We start from the raw sequence: 25762 nt of genomic DNA, 5'->3' as shown, positions 1-25762 counted from the left end.
CGCTCAAGCGCACATGCGCGACCCAGGAATCTATGTTTTGGTGAAAAAAGTGAATTGGTTTTGATTTAAAACTTTCTTTCATGCGATTGTTAATGTTCCAACTTGTAAAAAAAAGTTAGGAAAGAATCAACACCCTGGAAAGAAGAAAATTAGATAACTGCCGTAATTTTTTCCGTGTGTATGACTTAAAAAAAACGATATTCAACAGTTTCTTAAGATACCATAGTTTGTTTGTTTTAAAATTTCGATTACTGTTTCGTCTTTTTGACTGCTTGATTAGATATTAAAGAATTTTTGCCAGATCAAATGCTTGTAAAGCTTGAGGATGTATCAAGTGTTGCAAATGAAAGGATATTTTCAATTTGGACTTACTCTGGGGCACTTGGGGCATGGATTTCAGTGCCTATTATAATCATTCATGCAGATTGCTTGTATGCAAGATATTTATGATAAAAAATATTTTACTCATAAAATGAATTTATAATATACGAAAAATAATCTTAGAGGGCTATAACTGCTCATATATCGGTATCATGCAAAAATGTTGCCTGTTAGATGTCCATGAGTAAAGGGAACATTTTCAAAGATGTAATTTATTTTCATTATACGATCAACTTGGCCCGACTCTGAAGTCTAAACCTAGAGACGTGAATTTCCATGTTTTTTTTTTTTTTGTTTTTTTTTGTTTTTTTTTGTAAAAACGGTAGTTTACCCGTTAGATGTTTATGGTTAAACAGTATAACGTTAAGATGAATATTTTCAAAGATAGAAAATTTTCAAGATTTGATCAACTTGACTCCACACTGCATGGGACCTGAATTCTAAAAACAAGGAGCATGCATTAAATAATTTATAAAGAATGCTGACAGCTTATTATTACATTACTTTTTTTTTTATATAAATGACCATATTAACCTTACCTTGGAATTTGAACCGTGAAGGCTTTCGGAAGATGCTAATTTCTCACTGTCATGCAAATACTATATAATAAAGCGAAAGATACATTTTACGTTACTTTTTCACTTGTAAATAAGTAACACCCTTAAGTCCATTAAGGGTTTTACAATTTTATTTAGATTATTTAAATGAAAACATTTTCCTGCTGAATGTCTATGACAAACGAGAAAATTTGCAACGATAACATGACATTTTTCTTGTACATGTATATAACTAACTCCATCCCATCCTAGAATCTTAATCCTAACCACAGAGGACATGATCTTTTATTGTTTTGTTAGAGGACAGGCTGCTTATAGGAAGATTTTCAAAGGTGCATATAATGTATTTTCATGTATGATTGGGCCAAGGGACCCTGAATTTCATATAGTTTATTGATAAAGAGGTGGCTGTACAGAATTATAATGCTATATCTCTGCTAGATTTCCTGGAATACTGAAAATTTTAAGATTACAAGAACTTTGATGCAGCGACCCTATCTTCTAGTATTTCGACTGAAATAATCAGTTTTGTTCTTTTTTTATCAGCCATACACTATATTTGGTTAAAACACGTCAGAGAAAAAGATGAAAATGTTCGAAAGTTTACGAACAACACAAGAGAACGGACTTGAAAAGATAGCAATAGGTCACTTGTGACTCGGCTGTCCTAGTAATATATTATTAATTTATTATACAATAAAAAACAAAACGACAAGAAAGAAACTCATCTTTCTCACACTATAATGTCCTTTCTGACATAATTTATTTTATCAAATAAAATCTGCAACATGACTATTTTTCATGTTGCAGATTTTATTTGATAAAATGAATTATGTCAGAAAGGACAATAACCCCCTTCAATTAAATTTCAGTCTGAGTCTTTTTTAACCTTGGACTAACGTCTGTTAATTCTCTCCAACTTGATGTTAAATTGATACAATATTTTCAAGTTGAGCTTTAATGATCAAGTTTATATTTGATGAAGACCAGATATGACCTATTTTGAAAAAAAAGTGTTGAATAAGGGAAACACTGCATATACGAATGACAACCATATACAACTACGGTTCATTTCACAAATACAACACAAGTGTTGCAGAACGTCACAAGATGCATTTTGATACAATTTTTACTATGCTTCAATAAGAACAGTTCTTGCGTATAGATATCAGAATGTGCTGCATATTATAACACTAATAATGCCGTGCATGCGCAGCCAGTAACATATTAAACGAATTATTGATACACTTTCTCTAGTGGTATGCAATGCTGATGCAGTTTGGTAAGGGCGGAGACGGGGATTAAATTCCTGTGGGGTTTATTCCACTAACCGTATCAGATGGCTCTTTTGAAATTTGTGAAAATATCCGAAAGGAAAAAAAGTTCTTTATACTATTTTTACCCCCCCCCTTTTTTTTAGTGTTCTTCATCGACGTTTGACGGAAATAGGATTGAATTGATTTATTTTTTAAAATTACGTAATCATTGTTAAAGTTAGGGCGATCATCTAAACGTGTAGAAAAATCTTTTATACACATGATTTTTCAATAATTTAACACATGGACGCCATTACATTATATACCAAAAACAAACGGTGCATTTGCAATAGCAGGAGTTTGAAAATTGTTCCCAGAGCGAATGAAACAGATTCATTATTCAACTGCTGCAGCTTATATCTTTCCTTAAATAAACCAAAATGTTATTAAAGAGATACCTTTCCAATTCGAGTGTGTTCAGTTCGCATACTTTTAAATACACAGATCAAGTGAACCCTATGACTGAACCAAAAATACACGACATCAAATTGTTATCATCAATCGTGTCAGGATTTCAGGAAGGGTAGGGACATATTGACGGATCTATTTTACACCGGATTAACTAATCCATTGTCAAAATAGAAATCAGATGTGATAATTCTTCCGCAGAACGACTGATGCTTTGGAGCTCCCTGAAATAAGCACTTCCGTGTTATGTAATTTTCTGATAATGACACGTGCTGCTTTTCTACGAAGATAACAATTAAAACCAGATCCGTTGCTTAAATCCCGATTTTGTGTATCTTCACCAAAAATTGTTTATTTTCAAACGGCATGCAATCAGTGTCAAAAGAAGCAAACTTTTATTTTTGTTCAAAGACATTCTTTACTAGAATGAGGTTTCGTGTTTCACATTTCCGAAAGAAAAAAAATGTATCTTTCTGTTTTTTTTTTTAAGACAAACCAACCTTGGTAAAAGTATACCATTTCTTTACAACTAGAAAATTGATGAAACGAAGGAAACCGACTGGCTAAAATACAAGCTGAAATTGATAGAAGATCTACAGTATTTGGATTTGGTGCAATGATATACCGTATCTACTTGCTCTTTGATTACGTCTTCATGTAAAACTCCTCATGCTGATAAGCAATATCTTGTTTTATCTAAATAACAGAAGTTTAATTTCATTATTTCATATCATACTACATGTATTAATCGTCACATTTTTTACAGAGATCTGAAATTTCCATTTTCCAATATCTTTGCATCTTAGCCTGTCTGTATGTGTGACTGTGCGTTTTCACGTGAACTTAATTCATGCCTATTTTAATATTATTATGCCAGATTTTTTAAAAAATTATATCCATGGGATTATGGACTTTCTTATGTAAGGAAGCTAAGGATCATACTGCTTCAAAGGTTATTCTTGATACTATAATCGCCTGTCTATAGCACTATCTCTGCACCTTGGCGGTTATCAGGGAATTAGCTCAATACTGGTATATTTTGCACGGTCATAATACATGAGTTTACATGACAGATCTCTAGTAGCGTGATTCCAAATATTGCCTGGTCGAAATTGGTAGAAATTTTGCCTGGTCAAAGTGAGTAGAAATATTGCCTGGTTCAAATGGGTAGAAATATTGCTTGGTCCAAATGGGTAGAAATATTGCTTGGTCCAAATGGGTAGAAATATTGCCTGGCCAAAGTGGGTAGAAATATTACATAGTCCAGATAGGAATAGAACAATAAAAACTGGTATAATCTGATTTGATATATCAGTCACACTATTTTACACAGTTCTTGTCTAATACAGTTGAACTTCGATATCTGGAACACTGATATTTCGAATACCATGGATATGTCGAAGTGATTTGGAAGTCCTAACCCCTTATTCTTTAAGTATTTTACCCTTGATATCTCGAATCCTCGGATATCTTGAAGTCTTTCTCGATCACATCCAGTTCGTGATAACGAGGTTTGTATATACTCGGTGTTGTTGCAGACCACTCTGAAACTACATGTATGACGAAGGTTACAGGATAACTTTATATTAATGATATTTCGCGCAATTTTTTGTTTAAAACCTGTATTGTAGAGCTATTTTACATAAGGTTATTTTCGTAGATAGAAGATTAAATCCTATCTGAAGTATATTTTTAAAACATGTACTCTTATATTTGGTCAATATCTATCAAATCTATAGCAAAAATGATTTTGATTTTGCTCAGTTCATAACATTTCAAAACTAGGACAAAAATTAATATATATTTTTATTTTTAAATTATTATTGCTCATGTCCTTTACAATACCATACCATAAGTCTCACAAATTTCTAATATACTGCTCAATTTTAAGGGTAGAGAAAATGAATTATAGAAGGCGGATAAAGCTTTTTTTTTCTTTTCTTTCTTATTTCATCATGTTGCAAATTCAAATTTAAACATCTTGCTTTTGTATCTTGCAGTGAATTTTTGATCAGTGACTGTCTGTATGCAGATGTTCAAATTTACGTTGCAAATTTTTGTCCCTTACTCTTGCCAAAGTTATATTTTAGGAGAAAAGGTTCATTAATTAAGTTCGGGATTGCAAGAAGTTACTGATTGCCGGAAAATAGGTCTGCGACATGCTTTGTCAGTTGGAAAAGATGTGTACATTTTTTAATTTTTGCCAAAAACTTCAAGTAAAAAAATGTTATACAAATAACGACTCCTCATTGTCTGCTATTTTGGGACTGGTTCATTTTGAACAAAGAGAAAAAAGAAAAGAACTTTACATTTTTATCAATTTCTTGAATTTACATGACTTTGCTCCGTGTTCATATCTAAGAGCGTTGCCACGCGTTTCGGGTTTTTCTTGCATGGGTGTTTTCTTTCCATTCTAAATTGTTTGCCTTTCGATATTTCTCATATACCGGTATGCTCTGTTATAATTGTTCACATGTTCTACTCCCAAATACGTGAAAATACAATGTAGTTAAATTTGCAAGTACTTGTTTATTTTGTATAATTTTATATATCGTGCACTTGTGCCATTACACAGATCAATGCATATGTACACGGTGTAGCCTTTTTGAATTTCTATTTTAAACATTTCTCTTTCCAAGTTATTTGTAATGCAAGTTCAAAGTGAATAAAAAAAAGTCTGAAAGGCATGAATGGTGTCGAAACTGAAAAAAAAATTGAAAAATTCCTTTAAAATTTAAAACAATGTTAGCAAGATATCACAAATTACAGTTTTGCTGTGGTCTTAATTATAAGGGTCCGAATCAAACGGACACCTCGAAAGGAAATGAACGTCTGTATGTTGTGGAAAAATAACACATCTCTTTTTAATTAGTTGAGAACTTAGAAGGATTTATAATAGTATTCTATTTGGTTTTTTTTTTTAGTATTTTCAGTTTACAGAACATTTTCAGTGAAAACACCTTAGCTACATATCTGTTGCCTGGAGTCGATTGAAATTGATCCCCAGCGACTATCTACAGTTCCCCATTTTATGAATTTTAGATATCTTGATGCAATTTTATTTTCAAAAGAAATCAATATGTATTCTTTTCTTTTTCGGATACTTCTACTGATATCTTGTTTTGAACACTCGGGCGGACGATCCCTAGATGACTTCGCTCGACACCACAAAGGAAAAATAGGTGGTTCCAGCATAAGATTATATGGACTAGACATTATATTGTTGAGTGCGGAGCACTGACTTTAGATTTTGTCGAGCAAAATAATGTGAAATTCAGAAACCCTTATTTCTTTGTCTTTTTCTTATTGGTAAAATATTCTCAAAATTTAAACCTGGTGTAAAACTCAAAAGTACTGAAAGTACTGAGAAGCGCTAATTTGTAGTCTCTGCTAGGCAGAATAACTGCAATCTTTCTCCTAAGGGATCAATTATCGTTCAATATATAACACAAGAATTTTTCAAAACTATTTTCCTCCTTCCTAATTCTCAATCATGAACTATATTTCTGCACTTGCTGCTTTAATTGCCATTGCGACATCAGATATCCAGAGCAATATGCTACATTATAGTAAGGCTGACTAATAATACATGTATTAATAAATTTGGCCAATGGGTGGAGTTTATCCGGTGACGCTAAAATGAAAGTAGATACGTATCAAAGCGGTTCAGTTGGAAAAACACCTCATAACCATATTCACATGTTCATGGGCGCAGACATTTTGGACATCCAAAGTTGTGCGAAGAAAATGCTACAGGGCACATGATTGATCATTATGAAAGAAGACTTGTCATGTATTTGACAAGTGAAATAAAGATGATAAAAATATCATATCAGGACTTAGGCTTCTTTGAGATATATAGGAGATACAGATAAAAATTTTCACTTCGGTTAGAGATTTTCATTCGGTGCTGAACGTACCTGATTGTAAACAAATGGAATTTTAAAGTAAAAGTGCCGCAGCACGGTTTATTTTTTCTGGCATGTGTCATGTTCTAAATTTTGATTTTACCGGGTGGGAGTAAATACAAAATTTAGAACATTTGTCATGTTCTAAATTTTGTATTTACTCCCACCCGGTAAATTCAAAATTCAAAATAAAGAGTATATATATTCGTTGCATTCCATTCTTATCAATTGGTCATGTACATTTACTAATATATATCTTTTCTTGTTCGATTTTGAAGTCTTGTTATTACCTACGGTTGTACAAGTGTATTTACGAGGGATTATAATGCATCTGGCGCTGAACAGTATATTATAATATTCATGCATATATAAATATATATAAAAATAAATATAACGATAATATAAACAGCAATGATACAGTCGGCTATAACAGTGTTTAATATGAGGGAGAATATTAACTTTTGTTATCATGGCTATTGTGAATCTTGCAGGTCAAATGAATTTGACTGAGGAACAATAATCTCTTTTGGGTATTTTTATTCCAAATATCAGTACAAAACTACTTACATACCACAAAAACACCAAGCCAATGACATGAACAAGTAGAAAATATATTTACACGATGATAATATTTACATATGAATGAAGGCACATTCACTTTCTCTACATATTCACAATGAATCAATCTTAATGTTGTGTTTTGCATATGAATAGATGCTCCCAATGAACTAGAATATCCCGATTACGTCACTTCCAGGTCACGTGTTATATCAGGATCCTGAATTTTCATTTTAAAGTGAGTCTGGTCGTCATGTAATGACGATTGTTTGTCAACTGGTGTACTGTATTTCATTTTATTATCTTTGTGCATTTGCATTTTTTGCTCTTGGTACATTTCGTACTTTGGGTCCATATACATTTTATTTTCTGGGTTGTATTTATACATTTTTTGTTGATGTTGATGTTCGTGTTGGGGCATGTTATAGCGTGCCAGTTTGGCCAGATTTTCGGTGAGTGTAGGAGGCGTTTGTTTCCATCCGTACCCCGTCCACCCGTAACTACCGTCTAGCTCAGTTTGTGGGGGCATATCATGTCTCTCTATTATGGTCGTTAGGCACGTACTTTGGGTGTATGGGGAAGGTGGGGGACTTGTTTCGTCCTCCATGTACGGATCGAGTACAGTGAACTTTTTATAAGTTCCCGGATCTGAAGACTGATCCGGATATTCACCCTCGGAGGGCTGTGAATTTGTCAAACTGTTCCTGTGGTCTTTATAATTTTTGCCGCCATGGGGACGCGGGAGGGAAAAATAACCAACGGGAGGAACACTCTTTTTGCTTCCAAGTGTGGTGGTTGTACTGTTGCTAGACATTTCTATTGTGCTTTCTTTGAGTTTTTCGTGATGCTTCGCAAGTTCTCTTTCCTTCCGCTTCCGGTTTTTCTTGCAACGCCATGAAACACATATTGCAATGATAATAGCTGTGATTATAACCCCACCTAGGATACCGGCTCCTATAATGTACAGAGGCACCTCAGATTCTGCAATATAAAATAACAAAGGATTAATCAGATTATTTTTTTCGGGTGCTTGTTTAATCATTTCTTAAAACATCAAAGAGATCATCATCATTATCAGACAAAAATCTATTTATTCAATAGCTATCACCCATTATGTGGATCGAAACTGAACCCATTCCCTTGAATTCCAATCTTAAAATATAACAAAGCTGCTTTTAGTTTTGTAATGTTATTCCCCAACACACACCAACACGGCGTTGATTGTTTTATAAACAATTTAACAATTCAAACAAAGACTAAAACCATATGATATACATATCACCTAAGACAAAATTAAAAGAAAATTGTATAAAATTGCAATTGGTCTGTGGGACCCAAGAACATTATGCCTAGTTTCCGTTTACCGCCATCTGCCAGCGGTCTGGCTTTTGTATACTATCGCTCAGTTTATGATGTGTCAGATCTAATCAACAGAAAGATGGCCGGAATAGATCGCGCGTGTAAGTAGGTAAATATTTATCAACCTGAATTATTCTTACATGCAAGACAATGAAAAAAAGATCTGATGCTGCCTGCAGGAGTTGTGCCCACTCGGGTACCATTATTTTACGTGGAGATTTGGTAATATTAATTAAATTTTGACTAATTTATACCTTAAATATTAGGGAATAATTTTAAACTGAACTTATTTGCTCGGTGTGTACAATTAACGTTTTCTCGTATTTTTAAATTATCAAAGAAAAGAATTTTAAATTTTCTTGTCATTGTGCATCCTCAGACGGACCGCATTTCAGTCGTACCTTTTCAACTGATAAACTACAACAGTGAACTTTTTGCACTAAAATTCGGCATATTTTTGGTTTTAACAAGGAAGCCGTGAGACATATGTCAATTGTTGCGATAAACTTTGAAGTAAATTGTTAAAGCAGACACAGATGAATTGAAAGTTTTCTATGTCTTTTCTATTTATCAACAAGGTATAGTTAGGAAAGTATTTTTTTTTTTTAATTTTATGTTTTTTACATACCATCTTCTTTTCCAGCACATTTATTCTCGTCTTGTGCTGATGGACAATTTTTTATGCCATTGCACAACAGAGATCTGCTAAGACAACTTTTGTCACACATGAATTCAGATGAAGAACACACCAACTCATTCTTGTTTGAGGAATCTGCAAAATTAATGCTTAAGATATTATCTTAGTGTGTCTTGTCAACAGTATCAAGGTATTTGAAATGAAGTCTATTTCAGTGATGATGGCTCGATGAATATAAATGTTTATTTTTCTGATTACAAGCTGATTTTTTATGCGTAATTGTTGGAGTAAAATCCTACCAATAGGACCCGTTATAAATGTTGGCCTATTTGCCTCCCTTAGAATAGTGTAGTAAAACGTCATTTCCGGTTTGATTGACAAAGCAGGGGAAAATACTCTTATGAATGCCACACTGCTGTCGATTATAATATCTGGAATAGAGCCCATACAGTATGATCCTTTAAGAGCGCTTCGAGTGGTGGATGTCTCGTAAATTTCGATTCTTGTCGAGTCACAAGGAGAAGATAGTTGTACGCGCCAAGCCACTTTGAAATTTGACAGGAAAACCTGAAATGAACAAATTGATATGCATGACATATTTAATGACATACAGTAAATACTTTCCAAAAGCAACAAAATCATGTATCTATTTTCGGGATATTCTACAGTATATCGAAAATATTGACGGCCATATTTGAGGTAGAATAAAAATGATGGAAAGTCCAATGCGCTATATGCATAGCGTGCAGAATACCTTGCTCCGCGGTGGCGCCTGTATTTCCCATGTACAATCTACGTTGCCATTCAACAACGGCGTCATATCCGCAGACGACAAAAATCCGTGCATACTGCTAATAGGCATTCGACATACACTCAAGGCCTCCAGTTCAGGTTTGTAGTCTGCAATAAAATACAAAGCAAGAATAGGATAAGTCAATTCCGAGATATAAAATACTTATGAAAAATTCAACCTCTCTTGACTCAAAATCCTACCCTCTTTCTTGATGAAACTATATATTCCTTTAAATCCACCATAATTTGCAGCCTTGTCGCTCTTGAATCTTAGCCACAAGTACCTCCCGCTGGAAATAAGTAGTGGCGGAAATCGGTTCCCGCAAAACCTTCCGAACAACTTGGAGTACCCGAATGGTCCGTCTCGAACCTCCAAGAAATCATATGAGCATTCCTTATTTTGACCGGATTCCATATCAAATTTTTCTCGGAAGTCGAGCTGAATTTCAAATCCTGGTTGTGCTACAAAGTATTACACAAATAGGAAATTAATTATATCAAGACTTGAGAAGGGAAACGCATGTACATTGCAAATAATTAAAAACTTAAGAATTGTTGCAGCTTGTCTATAAACAATCGTTCGTTCTTGACAGCTTCTTTGACTCAATAGTTTGAAGAAGAAGAGTTAAGATTACTCGATCCAGTAATGAATTTTCAAGTAACACAGACTTATTTGTCAAATAAGTTTAAGATCTAGATGAATTTATTATTTGTAATGGGAAAAGTGATATCAAATGCGATTATGTTTATTTTTTTCTTTTCAGAAGGTCAGAACTTTGCATAATTTTTCATACTATATAGAAAAAAGAAACAAGAATTTTTCAACTCCAAAAAAGACTAATAAAACTTCCTTTCAGAAAAAAATAGACTACGGACTCTCTATTTCTGATATTTTAGGTAAACTGTGGTTCCAGCACGTGCATAGCATCGTTAGTTGCAGCTTTCAGAAGGCATGATGAATGGTTACCTAATCTTGCAATTTAATTCGTAGGAAGCTTAAAAAGCTATTTAGCGACAGGTGGACTTCTGTCTGACTCGCGAAGTAGAAGCCAGTGTCAGAAAGTGTAATTAGAAAGACGTATTTATTCAAGAGATAAGAAAATGATTCAGTCGTTTGAAATTACATATGGTTCTGTTATGTTTGAAATATTATACAAGTTGATGCAATTTGAGGAAAACTGTTGAGTTAATCCCTTTGCAAACTTACTTCACATACAGAAAGCATGTGTACGGCCGCATAGACGGAACTATTTTTCTAATGAGTTTCCTCAAACTTATTTGGACTCACTATAGAATGGATGAACACACCCCAGAGATATTTTATGAGTAGAGGGGGCTACCTCTGGACTAGTAATGAGTTATAAAAAGGACAGGTCTGGGAGAGTAGTCCACATAGATCAATTACATGTATTCGGTTCTAATTAATAAGAAATAACTTCCTATGTAAAGAGTTAACAAACACAATCAAGACACTTGATCTGCATACTAGTAACAAGCTGCTAGATCCAAACTCCTCAACTCCAATAGATCAAGCATATTTGACCCCTAAATTTACGATGAATGCACTATTCTTTGTTCTCAAACTGTTTTGGAAAAGCATCTTCAGAAAGTTAAAGGGTCAAGTTTGCCAAATATCGATTTGTCATCGTGCAATATTATCCTTCACATGAAAATTTGCTTTTCAGGGTTTCCTGAAATAAAGCTTGCAAAACGAGCGATCTGCTGAAAACAATTACCGAAATATGTTTACAAATGTTTTTCATGATAATAATGAAATGATTATATTCAGGAAATGTTTTCAATTTTCTACAAATGCAAATGTTTTAAACTTATGCAGTTGAATTTTTCCCCCGTTAGAATGGATTGTAGAAGGCGGGCACTTGCGTGCAGTATTGCTGGAAAGTAATTATTTTTTCTAATAGAACCCCGAATGAACAGATACATTTTATACATTTCTCCCACAGGGAAGAGATCGAACTGGAGGCATTTTTATAGAACACCGCGAGGCGAGACACATTTTCGTATTACTCCTCGCTATTTTAATTTGACACAGGCAGCCCCGATTGAGCCAATTAAGCCCCCAAAATATCAGAAAAAAATGGGAAATGAATTAAGCAACATCTAATAACTTTATAAGCCTTTTAATTTTTGTTCAAGTACAAAGGTTTGAAAAATATAGAAGTCAAACTTCAAGACTTCAAGAGTTGAATTATTAATGTTAATTCGCAACGAAATTAGATTATGATTTCTAAAATGCACAAAACATTTTTTGTTTAGATGCAGTTTCTTTTATCTGTTTACTAAAAACTTTCAGACTTGATGCTTTCTTTGTGAATGATGTCACTAGCAGACGACAAAGACGTATTATTGCGTCTCATGTCTGTACCATTTACTTTGCCGTCAAAAAGAAAAAGCATTTTAAACACCGTATAATTTAAGTAAAAATCTGAAAATCAAACCAAAAGGTAAATGCATTTTTTTTCCGAACTCTATGCGTGCTTTTTAAAAATGCACATCTGGATAAAAGTTTTCTACAGAAACATCACAGACGAAGAAATGCTTAGAAGAGCAATTGACACCTTTGTGGATCAAAGTTTACTTAAGAAGTGAATCGCATCGATAATGACATTTTACTCTGCAATTAAATCAACATTGCCTGGTGTTTATTGATGGCAAGATGGCAGAGCAAGGCGATACCTGGGGCTTCCTGCAGAAACAGCCGACTAGGGAGAACTATAATCGTTAATTCTTTTGATGGGATTAACAGCTATCTCTTTGTGACTCCGTGATGATGTACAAAACACATTCTTTACTGATCTTGAATGTTCTTCTAATGATTGATATAAAAGTTTTTTTTTTTTTTTTTGGTTCCGATCAGAATGAACGAAAAACCTTTGCCATTGTTGAATCAGCACTTTCGAGAGTACAACGAAGTGAATTTCAGAAATCTCCTTGTCTTTTATCTTTCCACTGGGTTTTTCCTCCTTCAAAATTATCAATGTCTTCAAGTTTAATCACATAAGATGCTCATTTGTTTAAAACTTACCAATTCTCGATTTGAAAAGTAATTACTTGCGCGTTTGTGTGGTGAACTTTTCTCACATTTTAAGTATAAAAGATGGAATAAATGTAAGAATATAAATGATAATGGAAAGTGTTCGGTGTGAACTGCCATAATTTCTACTTCAAAGAGAGTTCACGCCTTTTTTTTTAACTTTGTTAATAAAATATCAATGCTTTTTAAGATAACATATTGAGTGACTCTTCACATAGCGTGAACCGTAATAGCTATTATTCCGCAGTATTTTTTAAGCTTACATACATCATTTGATCTAACAACTTTCCTCTTCTTGCCATAACTCAACAAATTAGTGTTAATCGTCAGAGACTGACAGATAAGTGTGTAGAAGCATCTACCAGCGCTTGTCCAAATAATCGTTTTCGAACAGGTGAACTCTCCTTACAAGAGAGGTACAAAATTGGAACAAGATGACGGACGCAAGATGAAACACTAGAAATCAAGCGATGCCATTAGTACGTCTTAGGAAAATGATCTAAACTTATGGGGAATCTACTTTGGAAAATAACTAGCATATTAAATAGCACATAACGGTTTGTTATTTCTTCTATAACTATGAATTATTTGTAAGCCACACGACTGAACAATGCGTTCGGAATTCATGACTGCCGATTTTCACCAGAGTGCGTTTGTTCAAAAGCACTTTTTCGTGAGTACGACAAAGTCAAAAATTACTGACAAATTAGGAACGATCAGACCATGTCAAAGTGTAGAAATCAGTGCAGAAACAAACAAAAAGCATAAGGCTTTTACGTGAAGAAGCCTTCCACAAGAGCTTGTTCAAAAGAACCTTTTTAACATGTTTAATCCATTTTTATGATATATTTCTTGACGCAGCTGAAGATTTTAAGTTTCATTGTCATAAAATCCTCCATTTCTTGTTGATAGACTGTCATATCATTTTGAACAGTATGAAGAAGATGAGGGTTATTTTTGCATGATAAATTCATTATCGTGGAAAATTTTTTATAAGCTTTAAGCTTTGCACTTTCTAGTAAAAGGGTACATAGAAGTATATACCTGTACAATGATTACGAAATACATTTCCTCACCTTCTATAGCTCTGACACACTCTAAACTGTTGGGATACTTTTCTGGGAAATTTGGACTGTAGAATTCCATAGAACCAAAAGTAAAATTGGTACAAGCATGATCTATTTTGTTGCCCAAGAGGTGCTGGTGATTATAAGTCAGGGAATTTGGCGCATCTGTAATCATATAAAACAAATAAGCAAGGTTTAAATTTTGTTTAAGAAGTGAAAGTTTTTATTTTAATTTAAACCATATTTTGTTTGAAGATGACCAGCAGAAAATGTACAGGCAAGTAGCACAGAAAAATCAAAAAAAAAAAGTTTTAAAAACTTATACTTTTTATTTTAATAGGACATGAAAAAATTATATGTTTAGGGAACTTGTTGTAAGTTGAATGAAACTTGGAGTCTTTAAACCATATGATACTAAGAAGACTACATTGCTTTTAAAGTCAAAACGATTTTTTCATCAAATTCATATTAATGGCTAATATTCCACTTTCATTGACTCATTGATCTTAGACAAAGTGCTTAGGCTGAAGTTTCTAGTATAATAATAATTCAGATTATTTTTGCATTGATTCCACAATCCAGATTCAATGACCTCATCACAATAACAAAAGCCAACACATTACAAGACAAAAGCTTTAGATGAATGAACAGAATCGTACACCGACTCATTTCTTACACGATGAAGATAAAGGATATATTTATTTTCCCTCGGATACCACGTATCTCACAGTATTTACGAATTGATTTAACCCGACATTTGTACGATAAAAGACGCGCGTGTGATGATCGCCTTCGCAATTTACTATCTTGCTTCCGACTTTCCAGATGGGACAAACTACTGACCCTTATTTTCTTAAATCTTTAAAAGCGTTGATAAAAATTACTGGCACTTCAAATCAATTGCGCTATTTATCATATTGTTTTTCACATTTTGTAGGTAAATAAAATGCGTAGCTCCAGTTAAACTAACAATTTTTTTTTCACACCTAGAGGCAAAATTTTCCTTTTCACACGCAATATGCACTTTGAAGAAAAACAGGAACGAATGTTATCTATTTTTTTCCTTTAAAATTATTTTGAATTCATTAAAGGTATTAATAATTAGTATTGTTTTTAGACTTGAATGGTTTTATAAAAGGTATATGGTAGAAAAAAAAATATAAGACGAAAGACGCTCTTTTATTTGTGTATTATCATACGCTCAATCATTCAACCAGTGTGAGATTCAATAAATTGTCTTTATCAGTCACTGTCATTTTTTTTGTACGCTTTCCGATGAGTAACGTCTTGGAACAACAGATGTTTGAGGCTTAAAGTAATAGAGACTGAGAAGGAAGAGTTTTAGCTTCCCAGATTTAAAGATTTTTGATGAGAGAAAAGGGACAAGCCTCCTTTTGCCCTAAACATCTTTTGCCATGTCTAAATGTCAGAGTGTCTGGATCAATCAGGGGCGATTACTCCGCCATGTGAAGACATGGATCCAATTCCGAACTTGCAGATAAAATCACTTTGAAGACCAAAAGAACGCCAAGCACGTGGCGATCTCTGAGTGCTACGATCCCCCACCATCACCCAGTTTGGACATACATTATAGAAATTCGGCCGTGCATGCTTTGAAGTGATAGACTATATCTTCTTATCTACATCGTCCTCTTATAAATTATATACAATTCAGAAGAATGTGTAAATACAATTAAACAGATCACACTGCTTAAATCTTTGTCCGGTATTACTGTAAGTTTGAGAAAAGAATTTGTAGCATAGTAAGGAAGTTTTTTGTGATATGCACGTGCCTTTAAATAATCGCCTGCATTCTTTGTAGGAAAAAAATAGAAAACGAAGCAGGCCTCGTCTGACATTTTAAAAAAACGAAATTTAAACCTGTAGCAAACAAAGTTTTATGACAATCTGTTTTTGATTTTTACTTACCTGTTTTATTAGCGTAACAACTTTTCAGAATCCAAATCGAATACACCAACCAAAACATGGCGAATGAAAAACCTGTTGAATAAAGCAGATGTGAATATGAGCAGGTTTTGATTCAAAAACAACTACCTAAATAATGATAGTTTTTATAAGAAATTGGCAAACAATGAATCGTTATTATAACCTTTTCATGTCAGTCTTCTGTGTGTAAAATGTGTTTATCGTGCACTTGCAACAAACTAAAGTTACGAGCACCTCGTGTTATTCTTTGAACAAAATGTTGCCTATTTGTTTCTTGCTTCCTGATACTAATTAATTCCCCATGTGTACTGTTCATCTAGTCAGTATGTATCTTAAGCTTGAAAAAAAGAAAGAAAGGGATATATTCGCCATGACAACCTTGGACAACCCAGGAATGGCATATATCCCTGGAATGAAGGTATTCGAATAGCCTCTGTGGATTAACACAAAGATGGGTTCCTCGAAATTGCACCGTCGATTTTTTTTTCTTTTTGGCATGAATGGCATAAGATATCTGTTTTACACGTGCAAAATCTGATTACTTTCTGTGTTCAAGGTAAAAATATAGCGATCCTCCCACTAAAAGTCAAGCAGGAGCTAAGGAAGCTGTCACAAGAGCCTTGTCGTAAAGCAGCTAGTGACGCAACGGGAAATGAATGTACATTACAACTATGGAGGTCGGCTGTTGTTTTGTGTACGGAGGGTTATGAAGATGTCTATGTAAATTACTAGTTTGTAATCAACTTCTGCTCATAAAAGCTGCATCATACCTAGCTCCATAACATATTAAGGCTTATTTGTTTCACGTGCGCAGATTTCAAGAAAGTTTTTACAATTCTTGCTGAACAACGTTTTTCAAATTTCAGCAATTTAGTTTTCAAGGCCTTTTACATCAATGATTGGACGTTTAATTGGGGATAAAATCTTGACTTGCTTACGCTTGATTGTTTTCGTTTGTTTTATTTTGTACTTGTCAAAACTGAAGCTATCAGAAACACATACAGCAAACGGCTATTACAGATTTAAACAATTAAATGGTACTCTGCTCCTAAGCTTGCTGAAAGGAACTGTTTGTCTAAGCTTGGATGAGAATAAATAGACCTTAAAGATCGTAGTGCAATATTGTTTAGAAGGCAATGGTCTTAAGATGGTCCTGCGCGTGCAAGGAAAACAATTAAGCTATCTCTTCGCAATGTTTCTGAAATCAACAATTTTGTTTTCTTTTACTGTAAATCCGTATCACAAAATGACTTAAGCGACGTGATTCACATAAGTACCGTATATAGATTAAATTACAGATTCTTTTCAGTTTTGGTCACCTGATCAAAAAGAAATTCAAAAATTGTTGTGAATGTTTGCCGCATTTTTTGTAAGATAGAACGGAACTGAACCAAATCAGATTTGACACTTGAATCTTTATCTATACATGAGGCGAGTCCATATTGAGTCTTTTAGTATCTTCACTTAATGAACTAAAATTTGTACATGGTTCTGTAGATAATAAGACGTTTCGAAAGCGATAATATACAGAGAATTTGAGCATGTTTTTTTATATTTCTAATCACCATTCATAAAAAGCATGTTCAAGCGAAAAAATACTTTGCATAATAAGCATTGCTTAATTGATATCGGTTTGAAAGCTCTCTTTTGTCCAAATTAGCAAACATGAAACGTAAAAAGTCGTTTCAAACTCTGTTCAACATTCAGCAAGAACAAATTTCGTGATTAATTTTTCAAGTATCTTAAAGAGCACAACTGGTTTTGATTTTTTTTTGTGAAAGGAACCGTCTTGCTAACAAAGCGTTTGATATCAGACAAGCGCCAGGAGATAATTTTGCAAAATTTGCCACCATAGGCGACCTTTGCAAAGTTGTGTGTTACATGCACAACCGAGAACCCGTAATGTAAAACACTAGAGATAAAATTCATTGGCAATAAAGATTTCCAAAAGATAAGTAAGAACAAAACTCGTCAAGTCTGCTGCCCCGAACATATAATCAACATAACCTCAACATTGAAATGAAAGTGAGAGCGCCATTAAAAGACGGGGAAGTTAATTGAAGGTATGCATCATTGAGAGAAAAATTATTCTAAGGATGGTCTATATCTTAACGAAAATTTTCTTTCTCTTAAACCGATCCCTAACTTGAATCAACATTGTATGATCAAACACGTTGCAAATGATACTAATACCCTTTTCGAAAAAAAAATATGAAAGGTGTGTAAGAGATTCCTCTAGAATTTTAGATCTTTTTTTCACATTCAGATATTGTCGCCATGGATATTTGTTGTCAAATACAAAATGTCAACACAAATAAATGTTGTAGAGTGTGGCATTAAGTAACAATATGAATAGAGAGATTGAAAATGTCATTAAATGCACTATCCAGTGCTTAGATTGGATCCCAAAAGAACAGAAGACACACCATCATATTAAGGTACAAGTAGAAACAATTACCGAGCCCCCAAGATCAAAGGTTAACCCACTGCTAATGATACGACGAATTTTCAGCGGTTATCCTAAGCCTCCATAATCTGCCAACTTGGGTTCTGGCTCGTGCATTTGATTAGGACCAGAACCACTGATAAAACTCAGTCGTTCTCCTGAAGTGCGGACCTATCATCAATGTCAATTTCTGCGGACCTATCATATTTCGTCTTCCGGTTTTGCATTTTTTATTGCACTTCGGATCACCATTTTGCACGGAATGTGACTATGATATCAGTATGTTTTGCTAGGGTGGCAAAAGACAGTTTTCACACTTTATGTCAGTCTCGTGCCAGAACACTTGGCAGATCATGCATGCTCTTGAGATGAGAGAGTACTTGAAATTGCTGGTGAAACAATGAATCATAGTATTACAAGGCACAATACAGCTGTCTGGATTGTATGAGAAATATCAGTTACAATGTCATTAGTCTTTTCAAGATATTGGTAATCTTGAGTCAAAAAGCAAAGTATTTGTACAAGTTGTAGCATAGTAATGTTTATTTCAAAAGCCAAAATCATTTCTACTGCGCATTGCTTATCAATACCTATGCAAAGAACTAACGAGGAAGGGTCCCTAAAAGTTGAGACTTCGATTTGAACTTTAAAACTTTAACATGTAACTATTGAATTGATCACAAGCATGTTAAATGCTCACAGAAAGCAACTTGGGGTCTTAACTAAAATAATAAAATTAAGGTTTCTGTGGCGAAATCCCTTCGTGGTAGAGTAAGTATTTAATCACTATTAAATTCATGTCACAAATTATTTTCCTGATATCTTAGCTTGAAAATGAATGACTCCTTAAACTAGAAAGAAACAATGCATATCAGAACTGGTGAGAAAAGAAAAATGAAAGAAAACATTTACCATAGTTTTAGCGGACGCAGTTAACTTCTTTTTTCATTAAAAGTTACGTCAAATAGTGAGGGTGGTGCCAGGTTTTATGGGATTTGTGTAGATTACTTGCGGAGACACGGATTTTCACTGGGAGCTATAATTCTAACTTGAAATTAAACAGCAGCGAAGTGTTTGAAAATTGAAAAATACAATGAAACACCATAAACTATCCCCTTGACACGCAGAGAGAGAGAAAGAAAGAGAGAGGGGGATTCACTTGTCTTGTATACAACTGGCTTTTTTTTCAACTGAAATTTTGTTACAATAGTTTTTTTAAGTTTTGTTAAAACAAAGATAAATACTGATCTGGCAGAGGGAGAGAGAGAGAGAGAGAGAGAGAGAGAATGTATAGTAGCGGTACAGGCCGTGGCACATGGGTGGTATATATAACGATTGTCATGTTAATGGTCGTTATTTATTTTTGCTGCATCTATCTGTTTTGCATTAGGTGAGAGAGTGGGATCGTTTATTTGACGAGTTGCTAGTCGTTGACAACATATAACTTTTCTTGTTGTTATCAGAAATATATCCATTTACAACAGACATTGTGTTGAGAAGTCATTGGTTCATTTTCTTTTTGTGCCCAACTGTTTTGGTTTTTGTCCAAAGTAATGATTATTTCTTTCTGCTCGTTATTAAAGCAATTTTTCCCTTACATAATTTTCTTTGGGTTGCCAATTGTTGCCTTTGTAACAATATTTCACTTCAATTAAGATAAAAATTATAAAATGGAAAATTTTAATATTAAAATAATTTCTTACCTTTAAAAAGACTTTCCATTCTCAAAATGATATTTAATTTTTGTTTTCACTTAATTATTTTTCCTTTCTCACGTCAAAAGTGTCAGCGATTTTTCAAATGAGATGTTTCATTAAATCTTTTTTTATCACCCCCGTTTCCTCTTCTTATAATTATCACAACATCTAAATTCTTATCTCAGTTCCATGGTTCAGAGGAATAAATACAAACTCGACGTCCAAAAAACACCTTCTCCGTGAAAATTAATGGTTAATCCGATAGAAGTTCTGTGAGAAAAAAAAGAAAAATGACACACATTAATATTTTGTTTATTTATAATCTCGGAGAAGAGATGTATATTCTTTCTTCTGCACTTTTGGTTATGACGACACGAAGTGAGGCTGAAATATGGGCTCGTTGGATTCGGTCCTAGCGAATGAAGATCTCTGTGCCAGCGATGCTCGTTTATCTAGATTCACATAACGCCTAGATGAAAACGATAAGCATCCAAAGCTATATAGTAACCTGTCTTGTTAATTCGATTCATTACAAGTTATACTTCATTCTTACACGTGTTTTTTATTTTTCGCAATGGCATTAAAACCAAAAAAAAAAAATCCTTCTGGTAAAGCATTCTATTAAACCGATGCATTAATTTGTTATCAGCGCACGGTTCAAGTATGATCAAGATTATCCAATGTTATCTGTATCTTAAGATTTGGAAACGATAGTTGTAATGAATTTTCGAGTAGAATTAATTTTTGGAATTTTTTTTATGACAAAACGAAACAAAAACTGGTACGGCAATACTGACAATAAATGAAAGAATCATGACATCCATTCGTCAATGAAAACAAACTTCTAAAGAATCGTTGAAAGCGCTTTTGATACCAACTATTTTTAAAACAAAAAACTTTGCTATGAAATAAATTATCCACAAGAAATTGCACCTGGATATATATCTAGAAGTTAAAAAAAAAGAAAAAAGAATAAGACAATTTGATGAACGAGCTTTTTTTGTAGGGTGAAAAAATATTTCTATTTATCAATCAAGATAGCGAAATACATGCGAACAAAATAGCTTCCCTCACATTTCGTGTAGAAAAAGCGATAAATTTGTTATTTGACATGGCTCATTTGAATAAAGAACGATTGAACCAAACTCTTAATAAAATATGTAAAATTGAAACTTTTATTCCACATCTCATGTGGGAAAAGTGAATTTTATTGTTTTACTTTGCTTCATCGAATGAAGAACAATTTAGCTCCAAAATTTAACAACAAATACATATGTACATGCAAAACTTAAGATACAAATTTCAATCTTCAAGTATAAAACTGTGTAACCTTTTTTCCCCTATTTTCTAGATATTAACTTTTTATATTGTGAAGCTGAGGAATACATGGGTATAGATCATAAGGTTTAAAGAAACTGAAGTTGTATTTTGCGTTTTCATGTAAAGAAAAAAAAATTTGTTGTGTTTACCTGTATTTGCAGAAAAAGTAACTAATTTATCAAATAATGTTTCTTTCCACGGTTCATGAAGAAACATTATTAAGTCTTATCAACAGTTTATTATATTTTTTAATGAAGTTATCTTTGGCAATTTTGTATTATGTCTATAAAACGCAAGGAAGGGGCATGGTTGGTAAAGCCTTCCTCTTTTTACACAAAATATGGAAGAAGAAAAAAAACAAGCAAATTCAAAGAATTGTGGTACCCCGCTTTCGGTGACTTAGTGGATGGGATGCCATTATTTATGGCTTATAGTAACTGTCTTGGTCAAGCTTTAAGGTCAAGGGGTCAAAAATCATAGTATGCGTTTGGAAAGGTCTTGCCACAGGTAATTTACATGTCAAATATAAAAGCTCTGTCTCTTCTTAATCAAAAGTTAGAAGCAAAGATTAAATTTTTAAAAAAGTAGTTTAAACTTCAAGGTCAAAAACCATTGTACATTTGGAAAGGTCTTATCACAAGCAATGTACATGTAAAATATATAAAATATACTTTTTCTCATTCAAATTTTATAACCAATTTAAAGGAATATTAATTTTTTTTTTAAAAGTAGGTCAAACTTCAAGGTCATGGTCACGGGGTAAAAAAATCTATAGAATATTTGAAAGAATCATGTCATAGGTAATGCTAAGGTCAAATATGAAAGCCCTGTCTCTTCTTAATCAAAAGTTATAAGCAAAGATTAATTTTTTTATAAGTGGGTCAAACTTCAAGGTCAAAAGTTTAAGGGGAACAAAAGTCATAGTACATTTAGAAAGTTATTTTCACAGGTAATATTAATGTTTGATATGAAAGCCCAATCCTTTCTCATTCCAAAATTATGACCAATTTAAAATTATTTTTAAAAATTAAAAGTAGGCCAAACTTATAGGTCAAGGTCACGGGGTCAAAAATCAAAGTATATTTAGAAAGGTCTTGTCACAGGTAATGTACATTGAAATGTGAAAGCCCTATCTCTTCTCATTCAAAAGTTATGACCAAAGTTAAAGTTTTTGTGACAGACTGACAGACGAATGAGATTTAATGTCCCCTCGCTTTCGCTAAAGCGGGGGTCAATTAAGTTAGACCCCCTCCCACGGTTTGCATTGGCATCCCCGCTTTCAAAATCCCTGCTCCGGATCTGTGTGTTGCCTTTTCTATTACAATTTTAAAGTGCGCTTCAGTAATTAGGAGCATGATAACTTGAACACATACTCGTGCTTTCTACGAATTACAAGTTTACAAATGCTTTAAATTCAATTCTAGAATGTTGAAGCGCGTTTTCTCACAAAGATTGATATTTGGAGGATGGTTTCAAATGTACAATGAGATCACGGATCACTTGTTTCATGAGAATTCCTACACTTTGGCAAGTTTTAAAACGAGATAAAAGCTGAATCTTGCACGTGTAAGAGTACTTGCCAAAAATCAATTTTTGGTGTGGTGCACTTTCTCTATAAAATTTTTGACACATCCTGGGCCCCTGCGATGGCGGAAGGCTCGCATCACCTCAACTTGGGAGGGAGTTTTATTTCTGTGTACAAGAGTGACGCTTTATCAGATAGAATTATAACGGATGCGTAGTGAAGGCTTGCAATTATCTATTGACGAAGACAAATACATAATCGTATTAACAAAAGACGCCAGACTTTTGCTATTATCAAATTTACAGAATGTACTTTGTAGTGTTTAGAGTAGTCACGAAATGTAAACTTCAATTAATCTGGCGCAAAATCTTAATTCCACGTTTTCTTTCAACATAGAATTTTCTGATATCATTTTTTGGACATCAAGAATCTTTGAATGATGAAAGTACTATTACTAAAGAAAAAATATCTCCGGTTTTTGTGTAAAAGTATTTGCTTGTGCAATTTTTTGTTTGTTTGTTTGTTTTGTTTTTTTTTTGTTTTTGTTTTTTTTGTTTTTTTTTTGGGGGGGGGGGTTGCTTTAAAGCAAAATCAATTTACAAACTTGCTTCTTTGGCCAAACGATTTGAATGGATTCTGGTTAAATAAAAGCAGGAGGAATTTGACGTATTCCATTGGTCCTGCTGGAACACAGCGCTCCAATCAATCAACGACTTAAATCAAGAGATGGAAAGGAAGATTAAGGCCGGTCTGGTAACAGAATGACTGATATAAATAAAAAGAAGAAACAGCATGGTCATCGATATGTTTTTCTACATGTCCAGATAAGTGGCCAGAAAGAAGATAAGAAAGCAATCAGGTGAATCAGATCTGGGTTTGTGTTACGATGTTCAGAGTGGCCTTTTTTAACTTCCCCTCAGATAAGAGTTCGTACAAGAAAGATGCATGGAATGCAACACCCGATGCACCGGACATCGCATTATGTCATGCCATTAGAGAGGTCTTCCCGATTGTAAATGCGATAGGTTAATTCGTTCCAGATTAGTTTACTCCCGCACTAATTATCTTGGGTCTGGCATCGTGAATTATCTGTTGTTATGACCCCATGCACGTGCATCGGTATACAGAATATACAAACTAGCATTCTCTAGAGAAGGTGCCGAAGACTGGGTGGCACTCTTTGTTGTCGCACTTTATCAAGAAAATATACTTATTATAAAGTCCTTAGTAGATTCGATTTAAGGTCAACATGCTTATTAATAGAATATTTGTATACTGAAATTGATATATTCTTTTCTTTATTTTGAATGACAGATGCAAAATCTCTTTTTTTGCTTTGATCATCGTACATGTACCTTAAACTTAAATCAAAGTCAAAAGCAAACATCGATGAAGTTATACTAGTGCAGCAAGATCGCTGATACGAATTTCTGAATTCTCAAATTTCTTTGTCTCGAAGAGAACAACATTTTCTACATCGAAAAATGTTTGTTTTGACAATTTAAATTCAAAGAAAATTGATGACATATATACTGAGTAAGTGAAATACTTACTTTATCCTCAGAAAACTGTTCCAAATATTATGACTCTGTAAATCCAACTATCATTCCTCTCTAAGTTCCAGACAAAGATTAATGGTCCAGCAGCAGGGGTGATCCAAGGTTTCTCAACTGACGAGGTTCAGTTACGCCCCCTGGTGAGTGCATGCGGACTCTATTTTATCCACAGGATGCTCTCGGTAATTCTCGCGCTCAACGGGAAGCATTCTCATAGAAAGACAACTTTATTATATATGAAAATAAACTCAGCTGAGGCTTTTGACTCATTAATTCGAAGATGGGAGGGATGGTCAGAAGAACACGACAGACGGCTTATGTACTTATTTACCCCTCTATCTCAAGTGTCAGCTAAAGAGTTGCTCTTAATTTCTTTTTTTAGATAAAGAAGGAACGTTTACTTCGAACAAGAAAATACGATAAATTCAACTCGTTTTTTAATACATTGAGTAGTGTTGCATTTTTACTCTTACGTGAATGCATGGTAGTTTTTGAAATGGTTGATTTTCGGTATGTTTTTATTTCCAAATGCAGTTTTAAAAAATCTTTTGAATTAAGAAAGACCAGAGCAGTTATTGATATAGTTCAAGGACGATTAAACAGTAAATAAACAAGTTTTAGTCTCCATTCACCTAAAAAGCGATATTTTTCTCAAGGAAGAACGTGGAAAAGTTTATAGGTTCGGTCGAAATTTACAATTTACGATTTCCTATTAACTAGTCTTTAAACACCCGGACTGTCCTTTTCGGCATCTAAAGTATCCCTTTCACATCCTTCTGGTAACGGCATCGAGGATTAATTGGGTAATCAAATTGTCAGTATTTTTGGGCTATCTTAAGACCCCCAGAGGTGCTCACTTAGGGTTTATCTGACTCCCGGGGCGTTATCACAATTTATCGCCCTATCGCCACCGGCCTGCCGTTTGTCAATAACAGATTTCATACAACAAAGCGCGCATAAGTAATTAATATCTTCTCACTACTATCAACGGATTCTTGAATTTTATAAAATTCTTAATCTCTCTTCTTTTTTATCTGTTCACTTATTTTCATTCATTCATTTGCTTCTTGAAGAGACAACGGCTGTCGATTCTCTATAGTTGTGGCAATTCAAAGGCCCTATTCCCAATTCAAAAAGGTACCTTTTTTCCCCACTGAATATGTTAATTTTCCCAAAAGACTTTTCCCACAAAATTAAAAACATATAATGTACATGTAGTTGATTTTCTTGCTA

The 25762-nt window shown here is 33.8% G+C and overlaps 1 protein-coding gene across 3 annotated transcripts; it reads right to left on the bottom strand.

Annotated features, from left to right (window-relative positions):
* Positions 1 to 7090: 7090 nt before the first annotated feature.
* On the bottom strand, positions 7091 to 24852 carry LOC133206192 (neuropilin and tolloid-like protein 1). 3 transcript variants are annotated; one of them, XM_061342128.1, is made up of 9 exons: positions 24527 to 24852; positions 20135 to 20398; positions 15968 to 16039; positions 14048 to 14203; positions 10118 to 10378; positions 9879 to 10024; positions 9424 to 9691; positions 9116 to 9259; positions 7091 to 8109 (listed from the first exon to the last, which is right to left on the bottom strand). In XM_061342128.1, exons 2-9 carry the CDS (start codon positions 20151 to 20153, stop codon positions 7313 to 7315), a joined length of 1863 nt encoding a protein of 620 aa, XP_061198112.1. In that variant the 5' UTR covers positions 20154 to 20398; positions 24527 to 24852; the 3' UTR covers positions 7091 to 7312. The 3 variants fall into 3 exon arrangements, with proteins under 3 accessions (XP_061198112.1, XP_061198111.1, XP_061198113.1); XM_061342127.1 differs by lacking the exon at positions 24527 to 24852 and having other exon boundaries at positions 20135 to 20541; XM_061342129.1 differs by lacking the exons at positions 20135 to 20398; positions 24527 to 24852 and adding an exon at positions 18444 to 18504.
* Positions 24853 to 25762: the final 910 nt, after the last annotated feature.

The sequence above is a fragment of the Saccostrea echinata genome, unplaced genomic scaffold (genome assembly GCF_033153115.1).
Source record: "Saccostrea echinata isolate AGI-Se365-2 ecotype Australia unplaced genomic scaffold, CSIRO_AGI_Sech_v1 ptg000054l, whole genome shotgun sequence".
Taxonomy (NCBI): Eukaryota; Metazoa; Mollusca; class Bivalvia; order Ostreida; family Ostreidae; genus Saccostrea; species Saccostrea echinata.
The sequence above is the reverse complement of the archived record's forward strand: the minus strand, read 5'-3'. Positions and strand labels throughout refer to the sequence as shown.

Coding starts and splice junctions, on each gene's coding strand:
- LOC133206192 (XM_061342128.1), bottom strand. Junction 9,692..9,878: donor AGGCGCCACCGCGGAGCAAG/GTATTCTGCACG, acceptor TGTTCATTTCAG/GTTTTCCTGTCAAATTTCAA. Junction 9,260..9,423: donor ATTTATAACGGGTCCTATTG/GTAGGATTTTAC, acceptor TTAATTTTGCAG/ATTCCTCAAACAAGAATGAG.